Genomic DNA, 16,754 nt, shown 5'->3' with positions numbered 1-16,754 from the left:
CCTGTCCATCCTGGCACATCCTGCATCAGCCTTTCACTAACAGGATAGGGAAGATGTTAATCCCATCATATCTCAAACCATCCACAGGCCTGGGGACCTTTGGCTGTTCGATTACTCTTGGTATTCAATAGCCATCCTAGGGCAGCATCCAACATAAAGTCCTTGTATTGCTGCATCACGCCAGTGGCAAACCATGCCTTATCAACAGCCAGAAAATGCCCCATGTGAGTGTTGTACTCAGACACAATGAGGGCAAGGCAGACTTATCGTATGCTTTTCTTCTTAAGAATTATGTCTAACTTGGCCAACAGGGTTGACAGAAGCACAGGAACTCACCAAAGGGACAGTTTTGTTGTCTGCCCATTTGACCATAGCGAGCTTTCCATTGTTGTCGACATTGAAGTCAAAGCTGTCTCTTCCTCTTCGTAGGAGGTCTCGATCTTCTTCCAATCTACAACCCATCAAGCCATTCTTTCGAAGGGTATCCAAACTTCAGAGGACTCCAACTCTTTAAAAGGATTTGTTTGATGAATGGTTTTGCACTGAATATGTTTTGTATTTCTCTATCATTAATAGCAGTGTCCAAATCAAGTGTGCCAAGTCCAGAATCAGTAGCAGATAGATAGATAGATAGAAAGATAGATAACTTTATTATCTGTCTTTATTATCTGTCTGCTTTAAGTACTTTATAGTATTGCTGTAACCTGCACTATATTATTATAGTAGCCCTAAATTGGGTGGCAATGTGAACAAGAATGTTGTTTGAGGTAGAAAACTACAAACAATACACCGTCAATAAAATACAGTAATTGTCAGAGGTTGAAACAACAATGAATGTATTTTGTGAAGAAGTGTAAAACTGAAGTCATGGACATTTTATAGCACTTTTGTTATTATGGAGAGGATGGAAGAGCTTTGTCAATGGCCTATGTTCCTAGGGGAATTTAAAGGCTTAACTAACTTGTTATTATGGGAACTGACTGACATTCAGGGAAAGGTATGTTTAAGCACTCTTTTGAAAATTTTGATAAAGAGGCAATCTGAAGGATGAACAGAATTTCGTGTCTTCATGCACTTTATTTTACAGATTCTTCCTTTGGTTGATATGGTAACAATTTGCAGCACTCCTCTAATCATTATGTACACATCCTTCCTAGTTTAGTCAGGGTTGCACCTGAGTTACCATACAAATTGCCACCGCTGCTGTTGCCATTATGGATGGTTGCCATCCTTACATTGTTCCTCTGTATACAGCTAGTCTTCCTCGTCTTCCTCCCTGGTTCCCTCCTCTGAGTCTGATGAAGCATCAAGTGGCAAAACTACAGACTTTACTCTCCCTTTCTTGAACTGTATAAACTGCTGACAGAAAATTCCTGAAAACGTGTACACTGGTGAATTAATAATAATAACAATAATATAATATACACACTTTAGAGTAAAATAAAGAGTAATCCATATTTCACACCTTAAGGCCTACATTATTGATTATCAGTGAAGTATATGCCCCAGAAGAGTAAGTATATCTGTGAGTCATTATCTCTGTTAAATAGCCTTATCTGCACTATGACTCCTCCAGGATACACACATTCAATGATTATTCAATAAGATTATGAAAGTTGTGAAATGGTCTGCACGTTTCCAAGTTTCCTTTAGGTCTTCTCAATAGAATCCAATCCCCTCCCATTGCACATCTACATATCTGCAGCGTATATACAGTAGTCTCAGCCTTTGCCATTCTCACTGACAGACCTACCAGAACTAATAGAGCAGCTAACACAACTGTGCTTACTTACAAAAAAAAAAATTTCAACACGTATCTACGACCTCACGTGATGCGCATGAGGTCTGTGTCAACAGGCAGTGTTAGAGGTTTTGGCCAGAACGCACGAAATCTCGGGAAGAAAGTTCTTTAGGAGCCTCGGTTAAGTGGTCAGTGAGAAGGTAGAGCCATTTGCAGGAGGGACGGATGGACATGAAGAAGAAGAATGGCACCTGCGCAGTTTCTGTGCCAAACGAACACCCATCGACGCCAAAGGAGTTGAAGGCACGGGGGAATTGGAGTAACAAAGCCGAGTTCATCCTGACTGTGATGGGCGCTATCATTGGACCAGGCAACGTATGGAGGTTCCCTTATCTGTGCTACAGAAACGGCGGAGGTGAGTGAGTTGACACTATCGCACCTTCGCTCACTTTTCGTGTTTTAATCTGAGGGACTAATCTTTTTTTTTACCGTTACATTAGATGGTTAAGATCCTCTGTCTCTTTTTTTTGCAGGTGTGTTCTTCATCCCATACATCTTGTTCATGCTTGCATGCGGAATACCCTTATTCTTCCTTGAGACTGCCTTGGGACAGTACACCAGCCAGGGCAGTATAACGTGTTGGAGAAGGATTTGTCCGCTTTTCGAAGGTAAATAAAATGGCTTATTTCTTTTTTAATTTCCTTTGCAAGTGTTGTCGTCATATGTTTCACCAGACTTGGGATGTGGGCTAGACGGCGCGCGTAATTACGCACAAAGAATATCCTTTTCTCCATATCACAGTTGAACATCTAGTGGTTTTGCAGCAGATACTTTCTGCTTTGTCTTTACTCGTTGCCATGGGTGCTGGCAAGAATTTCGGGCCCCGTGAAAAGATATCATATTAGGCTCAACGCCATGAGCCTGCTGACTCTGCTGTTACCACACCTCCAGAAGTTTTCGTTTATGAATTATTCACTTTTTGCGCAGGTCACTGTACCCAATATTATCTGTGTGCCACCCTCACCTGTACCCAATATTATCTGTGTGCCACCCTCACCTGTACCCAATATTATATGTGTGCCACCCTCACCTGTACCCAATATTATCTGTGTGCCACCCTCACCTGTACCCAATATTATATGTGTGCCACCCTCACCTGTACCCAATATTATCTGTGTGCCACCCTCACCTGTACCCAATATTATCTGTGTGCCACCCTCACCTGTACCCAATATTATCTGTGTGCCACCCTCACCTGTACCCAATATTATCTGTGTGCCACCCTCACCTGTACCCAATATTATCTGTGTGCCACCCTCACCTGTACCCAATATTATATGTGTGCCACCCTCACCTGTACCCAATATTATCTGTGTGCCACCCTCACCTGTACCCAATATTATCTGTGTGCCACCCTCACCTGTACCCAATATTATCTGTGTGCCACCCTCACCTGTACCCAATATTATCTGTGTGCCACCCTCACCTGTATTTTCCTTTTTTTATTATCTTATTTCAGGCATGGGCTATGCCAATCACTTAATCATTGCATTCAGTGCCACCTCCTATATCATCATCATTGCATGGGCGTTCTTTTTCCTGTTCTCATCCTTCAGTGCAGATTTGCCCTGGGCCACATGCGGTCATGACTGGAACACAGGTAGGCTGCTTTTGACGTGTGCTTAGGAAGATTTTAGGTTTAAAATATTTGCTATATATAATAAAACCAAACACTTGCTACAATACTTTCTTTTTAGGTGAGATAGTGAAAGATAGGATTTGATCACTAATTTCACTTCAATATAGGTAAAAAACCTACAGGTGCTGTGTGCAATACTGAGACTTTCATGTTTGACTGTTCGAGTGGTAGGACAAAGCAATGAAGTAATTACTGCTGTTTTACAGGAAATGCAATGTTTTCATTCAAATATATCATTTGCATACTATTATGTGTTGGGGGATGTGACAAAGCATTTTTAAGATCCCCTATTACAGTTTTTCTCAATTGCTAAGTCATGCTAAATGAAATTAGGATCAACTTGATCTTCATCATCACTTTCTAAGCACAGCAGAAGCTTGCCCTTGCACTTGTTAAGACCTTTTTATTAGTTGCACACATTTTCACAACTTTTTCAAAACAGTTCAGACAGATCGAAAGACCTAGAACACTATTGGATGAACAAAATGAAAGCATCTTTTCACAGATTACATACATTAATCTTTAAATCATGAAGCTACTGTATAATTTATGTTTTTAAAAGTTAGAAATGTACAGTACGGGTCCTCAGCAATCATAAACTGCCAGGTTCATATGTTAGACATAATTAGCAATGATTAGCATAATCACCTATATGGTCAGTATTTCAGCAACTGCTTGACTGATTTGGACACTAATGGAGTGGTTTTGGGGGTTATTGAGAATGCTGAATACATTTCTTTTTTTAATGTCCATATGGCTGTTTTAACCAGAGCTGGACACATTTCAGCGGACTGATTTTGATTATTTTGATTGAATCTCTCAGTTTAGGTCTCTGTGTGAACTGTTTTGAAAACCAATTTTTTTTTTAATGGACATATGTGTTCAATCAAATGAGAAAACCTTTTTATATTCAGTGTTTTTCTTATACTAGACTCGTGTGTGGACTTGAGCCATCCAAACCTGAGCCTCAGCATGACATCGAGACTGAACACCACCCTTCCCGTTGTGGAGTTTTGGGAGTAAGCAAACTCACAAAAGTTAAAATAAAAATGCACATATCTTTTTCAGTCCTTATGTAGGTTTCCACTGGATGAAACCTTAGCTTGATTCTTGACCCCCGCCCCCCTGTCAATATTTTTTGCTCTCCCTCAAACCCCCACCATTGCTCCTTTTCTCTCTCCAGGCGCCGAGTTTTGAAAATATCTGGTGGCATTGAAGAGGTCGGTAACTTGAGATGGGAATTGGCCTTGTGTCTCATCCTGACATGGGTCATCTGCTACTTTTGTGTTTGGAAGGGCATCAAGTCAACAGGGAAGGTTAGCTTAACCCCTAGTGTCTTCACTTTCAGAAAGCTCTGGTATCCCTCGGGTCACATTTATTTCAATTTAAAACAATAGAGATAACATATATGATTAATGGAATGTGTGTGCATGTCTGTGTGTGTTTGTGTATGTGTGTGTGGCCATTTTTCTGCGTTTCTCTGTGTGGGTCTGGGTCAGACCTGAAGACTATATGAAGGATGTAAATGTGTGGGGGATAGTAACATGGGTGCTCTATTATTATGTTTTTCTGTGGGAACATGTTTATCACATAAAACAAGCTAAGGGTTACCATTTTTCTTCTTGTAAAAACTTGAAACTGGTCAATTTGACCCAAATACTGTACAACGGTTGAAGACTGAACATTCATAAATGTTTCCTACATTTTAAAAAATCACCCTAAAACATTTGTCCAAATTAACTTTTTACGTTTTTGACTTAACCCATACTTATGTTCACGATAACCCCCTTAGAACCATTTCCAAGCCTTCAGTGCCGTTCTCCTCTGTCATGAAAAAAAACTCTTCAGTTCTGATTTATGATAATGATTATGTATATGCTGCTGTAGAAATAACGTTCAGAGCAAAGAAGGAGATCAGGTGACGTATGTGGAGCACTAAAATCTCCATAGGGAGGAAGACATGATCCAGAAACACGTAACGTAGTTTTGGTACAGTCACCTCCATTTCACTGCGTAAAATAGAATATCATATTTTGTAAGATATCATACGACCCTCTGTCTGTCATGTTTCGTAAAATATCATATAAACCTGTTTCGTTCATATTGCGTAATATATCATACAAACTTGTTTCACAGCGTTAATAGAATGTCATATTTAGTAAGATATCATCCAAGCCTGTTGATGAGAAAATGTTGGTTTTGGCCAGAGCCGGCAGGTGATTTTGTGATTCTGTAACTGTCAGCACGACAGGAAGTGTCTGAGGAATTCATCATCATCCACACTTGAAATGTTTAGCTCTCAATATCCCCAAAGCAATTTCAGTCAAAAGCAACTGGAATTGGTTATTTGTCAACGAAGACGTTTCACCTCTCATCCAAGATGTTTCATCAGTTTATGTACGCGTGAACCTGTCCAGAACCAAGTCCAGTTGCTTTTGACTGAAATTGCTTTGGGGATAACGATGACCTGGACAAATGAGAACAATCACAGGCTTAGCTCTCAATAATAGAAGCTATTATCTGGCTACCATTATGTCCACCTTTTAAATGTAGTACTATTACTATTCATTTACTATTACTACAACTATTAAGTCCCACACAGAAGGCTAGTCCAGGCTCTAATTTCCTGTTATCATCGCAGCTAGGTGTTTTAGACTCAGGGTGAGTTCAATTTAAGTTATAGTGGTTGTTGTTGGCAATAGTCAATGTTGTTTCACCTCTAATTATGACATGAATTGTCACGAACCGTTACGGGGAAAACACAGAGGATTGGACCCAGATGCAGACACAAACTTGGGAGTCAGTTTTAACAGATTTAATGAAACTTATATAACACAAAGGGTGCACAGAGAACAAGGGGAAAACACAGAGAGGACTGGGAAAACTGTTCACGGGGAATGAGCACAGGAGGGGGGTACGCTGGGAGACAGGCTGGCAGGTAAGCAAGCAGGCTGGCAGGCAGGTCAACAGGGAGACGGGCATCTGGAGCAAAAAAACACTAGGAATAGTCACTGGTTGACAGGGAAACGGGCAACAGGAGCAAAAAACACAAGGCACAGTCACAAATAGGTCCATGGAGGAGTGAGAGGAGAAACATCGACACAAGGACGAAGCCAGCCCTGCTACGCGCTACCGCTCCTGCTACTGAGAAATCTGGAATATCTGCAATAACGATTCGGCCCCGAATGAGACTCAGGACCGGCTTAATATACAGGGTGGCAGGTGATTAGTGCCAACGAGAAACACCTGGATCAGCCTGCCCGGATAACCAGCTCACAAAAACACAGAGAGGAAAGCACATATAGAAAAACACAGACAGGGGGAGACAAAAACACAGAGACTAAAAAGGAGAGAAGGGCTGCCCTGATGTAATCATGACATGAATAGTATTTGAGATGTTTAGATTACCCTCCAGCTGAGTTCACTTCAAACTATGTTTGGGTTGTGGTTAGAGGAAAGGTTAAGATTTTTAGGGTTCGGCCTATTGAAGGAACACAGTCAATACAGGCTCCCCACAAAGATAACAAGGCAAGGCTGTTCAGAGTTATCTTAGGTTTCCTCTGGCTCCACACAGGTCAGTTTGGCAGCCAGGATAATAATATTAAAGTGAACTGCTGATCCAGATCACATCAAAACAATCCTATAAACATACAGTAGGCCTTCAAGTTTAATTTAAATCTGATCAGTGTTGTTAAAGTGGCTGCAGCTAATATTCAGTCCAGTAATCCAATTGGTGCTACGTTGCTACGGTGCTTTAGATTTGCAAATAATCAATTTTTTCAAAATCAGATGCTATATCATTAACTATAAGATTTAACTAGACTTGAGTTCATGCTTATTCATATGTTGAAGAGTGATTATTAAATTTTGAAGCAAACTGGCAATAACTTGCTTGGCTGTTTCTTTCCTTTCAGGCCGCTTTCTTCACAGCCACCTTCCCCTTCGGTATGCTGTTGGTTTTGCTCATACGTGGTGTTACCCTACCGGGGGCAATGGACGGGATCTCTTACTACCTCTACCCTGATGTCTCTCGCCTTTCAGATCCCCAAGTAAGAGCACACATACAGTATGATCTTTGGAGGAGAACTGCAACAAACAGTGTTTCCTGTAAACAGTACAGAGTCATGTACATGCATGTGTTTGTTTGACCCTTTCAGGTGTGGATGGATGCTGGCACTCAGATCTTCTTCTCCTATGCCATTGGCCTTGGATTCCTAACCTCTCTTGGGAGTTACAATGCTTACACAAATGACTGTTACAGGTAAGCATAGGCCTATTCTATCAAAACTATATCGGACCCTTTCTTGTTCTTTATCATTAGGCTACTATACAGACTTTTATGTGGTATATGTGGATGTCATATCCTTCTTCTTAATGTGTTCTGAGCAAAATTGACTAATTACGTCTTTCTTCTGTCATTAATATGGTATATTTCACCTGACTGAAGGCTTCATGTATTCCTCCATGCTAGGCATTTGAACATATAAGATGAATGATAACCACTTTCATTGAATTTTTAATGTTTTTATTCAATTTGTATGCATCTGTGGTGTTTCAGGTCAAAGATGATATTGGACATGAATGTGTGGGACTATAAATCAACAGATGTAAAACTTGCCTTTACACCCCCCACACCACATCTGAACGTCTCCTTATCCATTTTTTTGTCTATGTTTTTAAATAGATTAACCTTTAGAAATAAGTTCTGGCTGTTCTTTCTGAATAAAATCATGTATCTAATGGCAGCCACTGAATTGGACTTTTTTAGATGGTTTTGAAATAGGATGCTTTCTAACGAGGCACTAGTCTCATGATCCCTCGATATGCTTTCCTCTGGTCTTAACTATGGTTAAAAATGTAAAATGTACCTATTTTACCTTGAGTTTTATTATTTCACATTAGCACACCATAAATTCAACTTCAAAATAATAATGACTAACTATAAAAACCTTAATGAGTTGGGATGGGGTAGGGTAAAAGATTGCAAATGCCATCTGGTAATGATTTGTGCTCCATGTTTACTTTAGCCAAGAAGAAAACAAAGGATTTCTCATCTGAGAACCAGGGTAATCTGCCAAAGTCATATTTTATTTGCCCTAGGTTCCCTCCCATTCACACAGATTTCCACCAAACCTTGCCAGAGCCCGATCAATCAGAACAGCTTATGTCATATGGAGTTGTTTTAGCGGATGAATGAGCATTATGGTTGAACAAAGTTACTGAATGGCGCAATTTACCAGGCTCACGAAAAGGTCAAACTAGGTGGTGCAGATTCTTTTTCTGTTATGTTTTTTTTGCCTAAAGTTTTTTCAGAAACACATTTCAGTGTACTGTTTAGCTGTAATCCATCCATCCACCCACTCCTTATACATGTCTACAACTGTATTCATTTGCTTTCAGGGACTGTTTCTACTTGTGTCTACTGAACAGTGCCACCAGCATTGTTTCAGGCTTCGCCATTTTCTCGGTTTTGGGTTTCATGACCAATGAACAAGGAGTGGATATTTCTGAAGTAGCCAAATCAGGCAAGTACTGACTCAGATAAGTTCAACTTTATAGTAAGCTGTAGAGTAACAAACTGTTTATTAGACAACAGTTAGTTCCTACAAGGCTTTTGGACCCTAGCCTGGGAATGTTCTCATGTGTCCAGGTCATCGTTATCCTCAAAGCAATTTCAGTCAAAAGCAACTGGACTTGGTTATTTGTCTAGGAAGACGTTTCACCTCTCATCCAAGAGGCTTCATCAGTTCATGTATGCATCTGACCAGGCTGGGACTGGACCAACTAACTGGTGTGAAGATCTAGGTATTTAACCTCTCACAAGGCCGATGATGTCACTGAGACCCTTTGTTCTCCAAGTACCAACGACCGTCGTTAGAGTGGCAGTCGTTGGAAGTTGGTTTCGACTTTGTTAGTGCTCTATTGAGTCTTGACGACAGTCGTTGGAGTCACAGGAGGCCGTGTGTGAACAGTTGTTAGATTGTTGAATCTCCTGGGAAGGGATGAGAGGGCCGCATTGTAAAAGGGAGATAAGTGGTGTCTCAGACCTCCTCCTCTGTTTAGCGGTTGTTTCTCTACTTTTGCATAGATGGCTTCTTTTACTCCTCTTTCAAACCATCTGTCCTCTCTGTCCAAGATTTGGACATTGTTGTCATCAAAGGAGTGGGCTTTCTCCTTGAGAGGAGAGGAGAGTCCAGGCCTGAGGAGTTAGCTCTCCTGTGTTGGGCAATGCATTTATGCAGTGGTTGTTTTGTTTTTTCAATGTAGAGATCTTTGCATTCCTTGTTGCATTGAACAGCATAAACCAAATTGCTTTTGTGGGTGTGTTGTGTTCTGTCCTTGGGATGTACTAGTCTCTGTCTGAGTGTGTTACTGGGTTTGAAATACACAGAGATGCAGTGTTTGTTGAAGATCCTCCTGAGTTTCTCTGATACCCCAGCCACATATGAAATGACTGTGTTGTTTCTTGTCTCTCAGGTCCTTGCTTTCTTCCCCTTAGGCCTGTGAGCTGGGGAGTACGTTATCAGCTCTGTGTGGCATTGTTCTGATGACTTCAAACTTGTTTTCCAGGGGGTGGTGAGAGTCAAACAGTATTGATCTGTGTGAGTGGGTTTTCTGTATACCCCAATGTGGATACTCCTGTCATTCTCCATATGGACGCCACAGTCTAAGAAAGGAAAACTATTGTCCTTGACCTCTTCTCTGGTGAACTTGATGTTTCTGTCCACAGAGTTTATATGTTTGGTGAAAGTTTGCACCTCTTTGGATTTGATTTACATTTGCAACAATAGGGGATACTAGTGAACCCTTGGCACAGCTGTGTTTTTGTCTGTCAAAATATGTGGTGTTCAGGCACAAATCCAGAAGTTGGCAAATGTGGTCTGGTTTGAGATTTGTTTGGTTGTGTAATGAGTTGTCCTGTGTGAGCCGCTCTCTTATTGTGGCCAAAGCCTCCATGGTTGGAATACAGGTGAACAAGGAAGTCACGTCGTAGGATACCATGGTTTCATCTGGATCCATTTTTAAGTCTCGGACTTTGTTCACAAAGTCTATGGAGTTTTGGATGTGGTGTGAGGTGTTGCCCACCAGTGGTGCCAGAATATTGGCAACGTGCTTGGCAATGTTATAAGTGACCAAGTTTATGCTGCTGACAATGGGCCTGAGCGGGGCCCCTTCTTTATGGATTTTTGCGAGTCCATATAAGCAGGGGGTTGAGTCCTGGGGGTAGAGCCTGTAATATTGTGATTTGCCAATGACTCCTTCTTTTTGTAGTTGCTGTAGACATTCTATCACCTTCTTTTTTAGTAACCGCTGGTAGGGTCTCATTTCAGAGTTTCATAAGTGTTAGAGTCACTGAGTAGTGCAGATATCTTTGCCTGGTAATCAGTTTTATTGAGAACAACTGTGCATCTACCCTTGTCTACTGGAATGATTATGTTGCTGTGGTCTTTGCTCATTGCTGTTACTGCTTTTCTCTCCTCAGTGGTGAGGTTGGATGGGGCGACCTTAGCTTGGGACAACGCTGCTGACACTTTCAACCTTTGCTGTTCAGCCTAAGTTCCAGTAAGGTTGTTTTTATTTATAGCCGATTCTATAGCTGTAATCAACTCCACTATGGGTACCTCTTTTGGTGTCATGGCAAAGTTCAAGCCCTTGGCTAAGACCTCCATCTCTGTTTTGGTTTGGTTTGGTAAGATGTCTGTCCGACAAATTCTTGACCCATCTATTTTGTGTTTGTTCCTGTGCTGGAGTGTCAGTTTTTTGCCTCCAAGTGAGTATTTCTGTGTTTCCAATATCCCAGGATCGTAAATTATGAAATTTCTTTGTTTGTCTTTCTTTGTTCTTGATGCGTTGAGATAGTTGGGCTTTCTGGGTGAAATCCACAACTTTTCCCATGATAGAAACGGATAAGATTGATGTCAGTTTCTGTAGTGAGAGGTCCGCTTTCTCTTTAAGTCCTTCAATAGTACAATTTACCTGTCTTATTCACTCACTGAGGAGTTGGTCTTGAGCCTTTTCTATGATTTTCTCCACTCTATGCCCTCTCATAGTGGAATTCAAGCATAGGCTAGTTGGTGTAAGCCTTTGTTGTTTGCATTTCAGACTAAACCGTAGGTGGTTTCTGTAATCTGCAATTTTCCGGGCCAACCAGTTCATGCGTACATGAACTGATGAAGCCTCTTGGATGAGAGGTCTTCCTATACAAATAATCAAGTCCAGTTGCTTTTGACTGAAATTGCTTTGAGGATTGTGGACCCTAGATGTGCCCTTTGTGTGGATCACTGTTTGGAAATGTGAAAGGGCTCTCTTGAGAGTGAGACTCTCGATCCCCGGCTCCTCCGGTCCGCATGTCGTATCGCCTCTGGGCAAGACACTGAACGCTGAATTGCTCCCCGTGCTGCACATGGCTGTGTGAATGTGGTGTGAATGATTAGATTAGATGGTATGTAGATTTCCTCTGCAAACAGTGTGAATGTCTGTGTCAACAAGTACAACTACAATTTATTTACCATGTTATATGTTGTTTCATTCTGTGCGCGCGCGTTTAGGTCCAGGGTTGGCATTCATTGTCTACCCACGTGCTGTAGCCATGATGCCCATGCCTCAGGTGTGGTCTGTGTGTTTCTTCATCATGATCATTCTGCTTGGACTGGACAGTCAGGTACCAGTTATACCTTTCTGAATAAATAAATGATGATCGAATGAATGAATGCATGAATGAATGAATGAAGCCCTGAATCTTTTTCCTTCCACTGGTTCCTTCCAGTTTGTTGGTCTGGAGTGTCTGATGACATCACTGACGGATTTGTTCCCTACTTACCTGCGGAAAGGCTTTAGGCGGGAGCTGGTCCTCCTGGCTATCTGCAGTACCTGCTGCTTGCTGGGACTGTCCCTGGTCACTGAGGTTCGTACAGTACACTCAGAGCTCAGAATATTATGAATGTCACAATAAAATGTTTTAGAAAGATATTACAGAAATTAAAGCAGAGAAAGCCACTTTTAAAAGCAACTAAAATGAACAAAGTAAGTTAATCCAAGTAACAAACTGAGACTTACAAACAGGGAAACGGAAAGCCCGACTGTCTGACAGTAACAAAATCGACCCTCCAGTACCTTATTTCACTGCTTCAGTCATAAAAATAAAAGTAAAAAGTATAGAAATCACAGGTCGATCCAACATGGTGTGTATGGCCCTCGCCTGCCTGTATGCACTTAGGAAAGCGTCTTGGCATGCTCCCGATGAGTTGGTGGATGGTGTCCTGGGGGATCTCCTCCCACACCTGGATCAGGGCATCCTGTGAGCTCCTGGACAGTCTCTGGTGGCACTGGCGTCAGATGCACCAATACAGGTGCTCAATTTGTATGCAACATGTTTTAAAGAAGTTAGGACACTGAGAACTAAACATTGTGAAAGTTGTGAAATGCAAAAGAAAACACCTTGTGGAACGTATCACAATTAATTAGGTTAACTGGCAACAGAGTCCATAGAGTCCACAGATTCATCTGGCATCGTGACATGAAACTGCGGCTTTTCAGTTAAAACCACACACATACTAATGAGCATTGCGGGGGGACTAACGATTAGCCAATCAGCGTCATGAACAGACTAACGCTGTGGTCATGCTGTGTGTTTACTTCACTGGTCTATCACAAGCAAGTTAGGTAAACATGCTTACGTCATACGCCCCGCCGTGCTCGTCCGTAGACTACGCCATCACTACAGCTACAGTCTATGGTCACAATTGTTGGGGCTGTGACATCAAGCAAGAATGGGAAAACATTACACTTTCAAAATTACAGCAATTGGTCTCCTCAGTTCCCAAATGTTTACCGAGTATGACCTGCATTATGCATTAACAAAGAGCAGTGGCACAGCTGTCAAAGGAGCTCAGATTGTAAAAATACTATAGGCTGATAGGACGAAGCAGTTTTAGTTGATGTTACTTTTGTCCTTGTTTCTAGGGAGGGATATACCTACTCCAGCTGTTGGACCATCATGTCTGCAGCGGCACCACCCTGCTTTTCTTCTCCCTCTGCCAGTCTGTTAGCATTGCCTGGGTGTACGGTAAGCCATTGACAATACAACCAACCACGCCGAGACTATATCCTCTTGACAAAACTCTTCCTCAGATTATGAGAGACTTGCTGTTACAATTTATTTTAACCGGGGAAAACTACTGCATGCACGTTTGGTATGTCAATACATTTATCACTCTAATATCTCTCCTTCCCATAGGTGCTGAACGTTTCTATGGCAACATCACAGACATGATAGGTTATCGTCCGTACCCATTGATGAAGTACTGCTGGAGATACATCACTCCCCTCTTTTGTTTTGTAAGGACTTAATCCCATTCCTGTTTCGATTTGATGTATGATACCATACAAATGTGCACATACATTCATGTGAGAAAAGGAGGAACAAGCTCTGAGAGAATTATGTGCAGATCAGTCACAGATGTCATATGTGGTGAATGTATTGGATGTATAGCACTTGTTTTACCTCTTCCCCTTAAGATCATTTCAGGCCACTTGCGATCCCTCCCAGCAGAACTGTACACCAGTTTATTTCCTAACTGTGTGCATAAAACTTCAACATTTTGGCTCCTTTTATTCTCAAGGATTAGGCTATGTAATTAGTATAATAATATAAAAAGTGAAAAGGGCAATGGTCCATCAGACCCCCTACTTCCAGCGTCCCTGCTTCACTCCCAAAACACCCAACTTTAACTACTACCATTGCAAGTTAAAGATAATACATATGACAAAGTGAATGTCTGTCAGATCCACGAGAGGAATCATATTTATGTTCTATTTATATTCATTTCCCCTTGGTTCTATAGGACTCGTGGGGTTAGAGTTCATTTAGATGGCTGTCTTTCATTTTAAGTTTCACAGTTACGTATTAACATACTGTAACTCTCAACATTAATCCTTTTTGTCTCCTCTTATCACAGGGCACCTTCATCTTTTCCATTGTCAAATACTCCCCGCTGAAGTTCAATAACACTTATGTTTATCCACTCTGGGCTAACATATTGGGTTGGTTCATTGCCACGGTCTCCCTCTCCCTCATCCCACTGTTTATGTTATTCAAATTAAAGCAGGGAAAAGGAACCCTTCGACAGGTGAGCATCGTTTCCATCTTTTCCATCTGAACGGCAAAAATACTGTTTTTTAGATTTTGCTCCAAATCCACAGAGGGTTACAAGCTCAGGATCTAGCAAAAAATGACTGACTGATAACTCAAATTTTCAACATCTAATACACATAGATTATGTTCATGTTCTGCTTACTGGAAGTTACAATCCAGCTGTCGTGCAGTGAGGGATACATGCCTGTTTTAAGTTTTGTAAGTTATTTGAGGTCAGTGTCACTATTCATTAAGATCTCTGTGATATGTGTGCACTCAAATCCCTGCTGTACATTATTGTGTATACAGTCTCTTGGCCTTTCTCCAGCATACACAACAGGGCCTCTTCTATATTAACACTTTGCAGAGGCTGCTTGTGTGATAAGATTAAATGTATATGAACTTTTACCTTTGAACGTAAGCAGTCATTCATCGCTTATAGGATTAATCTGGCAGTGGTGGTACTTTTTACTTCTACTTCCCTACAAGAAGGAGTTATTTTTACTCCACTAAATTAATTTGATATTTGAAGTTACTTGTTACCTTCTCATAATGAGTCCTTCGACTTTTGGTAGTCAGCATCTGATCATGGTGGTACTGCTACTTATACAAGATCCTAGTAAATCTTTCATCACCAAAGTCTGATGTTATTCTAAATTATTCTAATTAACTTATCGCATAAAAAACATCAAAACCAACAATGAATTAATGCTCTTTTTGAAGATGTAAATACTCAGCTATACACCAAATCAGACTGAAAGTAGTCCCCAGTGCAACAAATCATAGTCTTGATTAAAAGTGCTATAAAAATTGCTGTGTTTCCCCCTCCGCAGCCACTGAACTTAATAGCACTTCACTCTTGTGTCTTTTTTCCCCAGCGATTCTTGCTGCTCTGCCAGCCTGTGGATCTCCCCTTGGATCAAAAATTGCCTTCGCTGGGAGCCAATGCCTACACAGAGATCAAACTTTTATCCTTAAATGTGGATATCCCAACACAAACAGGAGTTCATCCTGAGTAACACTAGTTTGTGAAGTCATTCCAAAACATGCTTCTCTTAACTAACTTTGTCAAAAGACATTTGACATGCTTTAATTCTTAAGTTTGAGAGCAGGAGTAAAGTGAAATCATTCTGACTATTATATTTCATTTTAATCCAAAATGTCACTTTAAACTTTGAGGGGATAAGGAGATAAATATTACATTTATTCTAAGGAATATGGACAAGCAGTTTGCTTATCACTGTCTGATGTGATGCATTTCAATGTGTTTTTAAAAAAAAGAAAAAGATTTTACTCCTGTTTTTGTAATTTGAGCAATAGATTGATGAAAATAATATTATGCTGTACACAATACATTAACCCATTTTGTATTTAAAAACATTGAAAATGTCAGTAATGTTGGCAACCTTGTCCTGCGTAGTGCTACATTATTTTTATGTCTGCATACCACACATGAATATGCACTCCGTACATCTTTATGTAACCTTGTATATCTCTTAAAACTATAATATGTGCCTAACGATATATTCAGGTTAGATCACTTTGATATAAAGTAGTCTAATGTAACTGTCTTTACACCTAGAGCATAGAACATTTACACAGCTACATGGTTCTTTGTCTTGTGTTTTTTAAAAGTTATGTATTTTGTGTACTGTATTATTATCGATGCAAACGATGGATAAAAAATTATACACATACAAGATGAAACAGATTCATTTCTACAATGTTCAAGTATCTTTGCTATCGACGAGTGCATTAACCTCATGACTCGTCACAGCAGGAAAAGCATAAGTGTCACTGAGCCTTAACAATAGCTTAGTTCTATTCAGATGCCCCAGTAAGCCAGGACATGGTGAGAGGGAGTCATTTCCTGTGACATGTCAAAATTAGTTGGGAGTCGGAGCCCAAAGACACTTTGAGGACAAGAGGTCACCATTGAATCTCCAAACCTGTGGCTTGTCTCACCATTATCATTTTTAATGTGTATGTGTATTTGTAATGTTTAATGTATTTAAACCTAAAACATAGAGCATTTACACGTCTTGTGTTTTTTAAATGTTATGTATTTTGTGTACTGTATTATGTATGCAAACTATGGATTAAAAAAAAAAAAAAAAAAAAATATATATATATATATATATATCTCACACAACCCATTTCCTGGCTGTCCTGTAAAATAA

The 16,754-nt window shown here is 40.5% G+C and overlaps 1 protein-coding gene across 1 annotated transcript; it reads left to right on the top strand.

Moving 5' to 3' along the window:
- Positions 1-1,916: 1,916 nt before the first annotated feature.
- On the top strand, positions 1,917-16,259 carry LOC310956319 (sodium- and chloride-dependent GABA transporter 2-like). The gene is made up of 14 exons (XM_083926515.1): positions 1,917-2,156; positions 2,275-2,409; positions 3,261-3,401; positions 4,372-4,459; positions 4,624-4,756; positions 7,355-7,489; positions 7,598-7,701; positions 8,841-8,965; positions 11,990-12,102; positions 12,208-12,345; positions 13,404-13,506; positions 13,678-13,778; positions 14,399-14,569; positions 15,453-16,259. The coding sequence occupies exons 1-14, from the start codon at positions 1,967-1,969 to the stop codon at positions 15,591-15,593; spliced, it is 1,818 nt and encodes a 605-aa protein (XP_083782641.1). The 5' UTR covers positions 1,917-1,966; the 3' UTR covers positions 15,594-16,259.
- Positions 16,260-16,754: the final 495 nt, after the last annotated feature.

This window comes from Echiichthys vipera (assembly GCF_963691815.1).
Source record: "Echiichthys vipera genome assembly, chromosome: 14".
Lineage (NCBI taxonomy): Eukaryota > Metazoa > Chordata > Actinopteri > Perciformes > Trachinidae > Echiichthys > Echiichthys vipera.
Note: the sequence above shows the minus strand (reverse complement) of the source record. Positions and strands in the feature narration are given on the sequence as shown.

Coding starts and splice junctions, on each gene's coding strand:
- LOC310956319 (XM_083926515.1), top strand. CDS start 1,967: ATGGACATGAAGAAGAAGAATGGCACCTGCGCAGTTTCTGTGCCAAAC. Junction 13,507..13,677: donor TAGCATTGCCTGGGTGTACG/GTAAGCCATTGA, acceptor TCCTTCCCATAG/GTGCTGAACGTTTCTATGGC. Junction 14,570..15,452: donor GAAAAGGAACCCTTCGACAG/GTGAGCATCGTT, acceptor TTTTTTCCCCAG/CGATTCTTGCTGCTCTGCCA.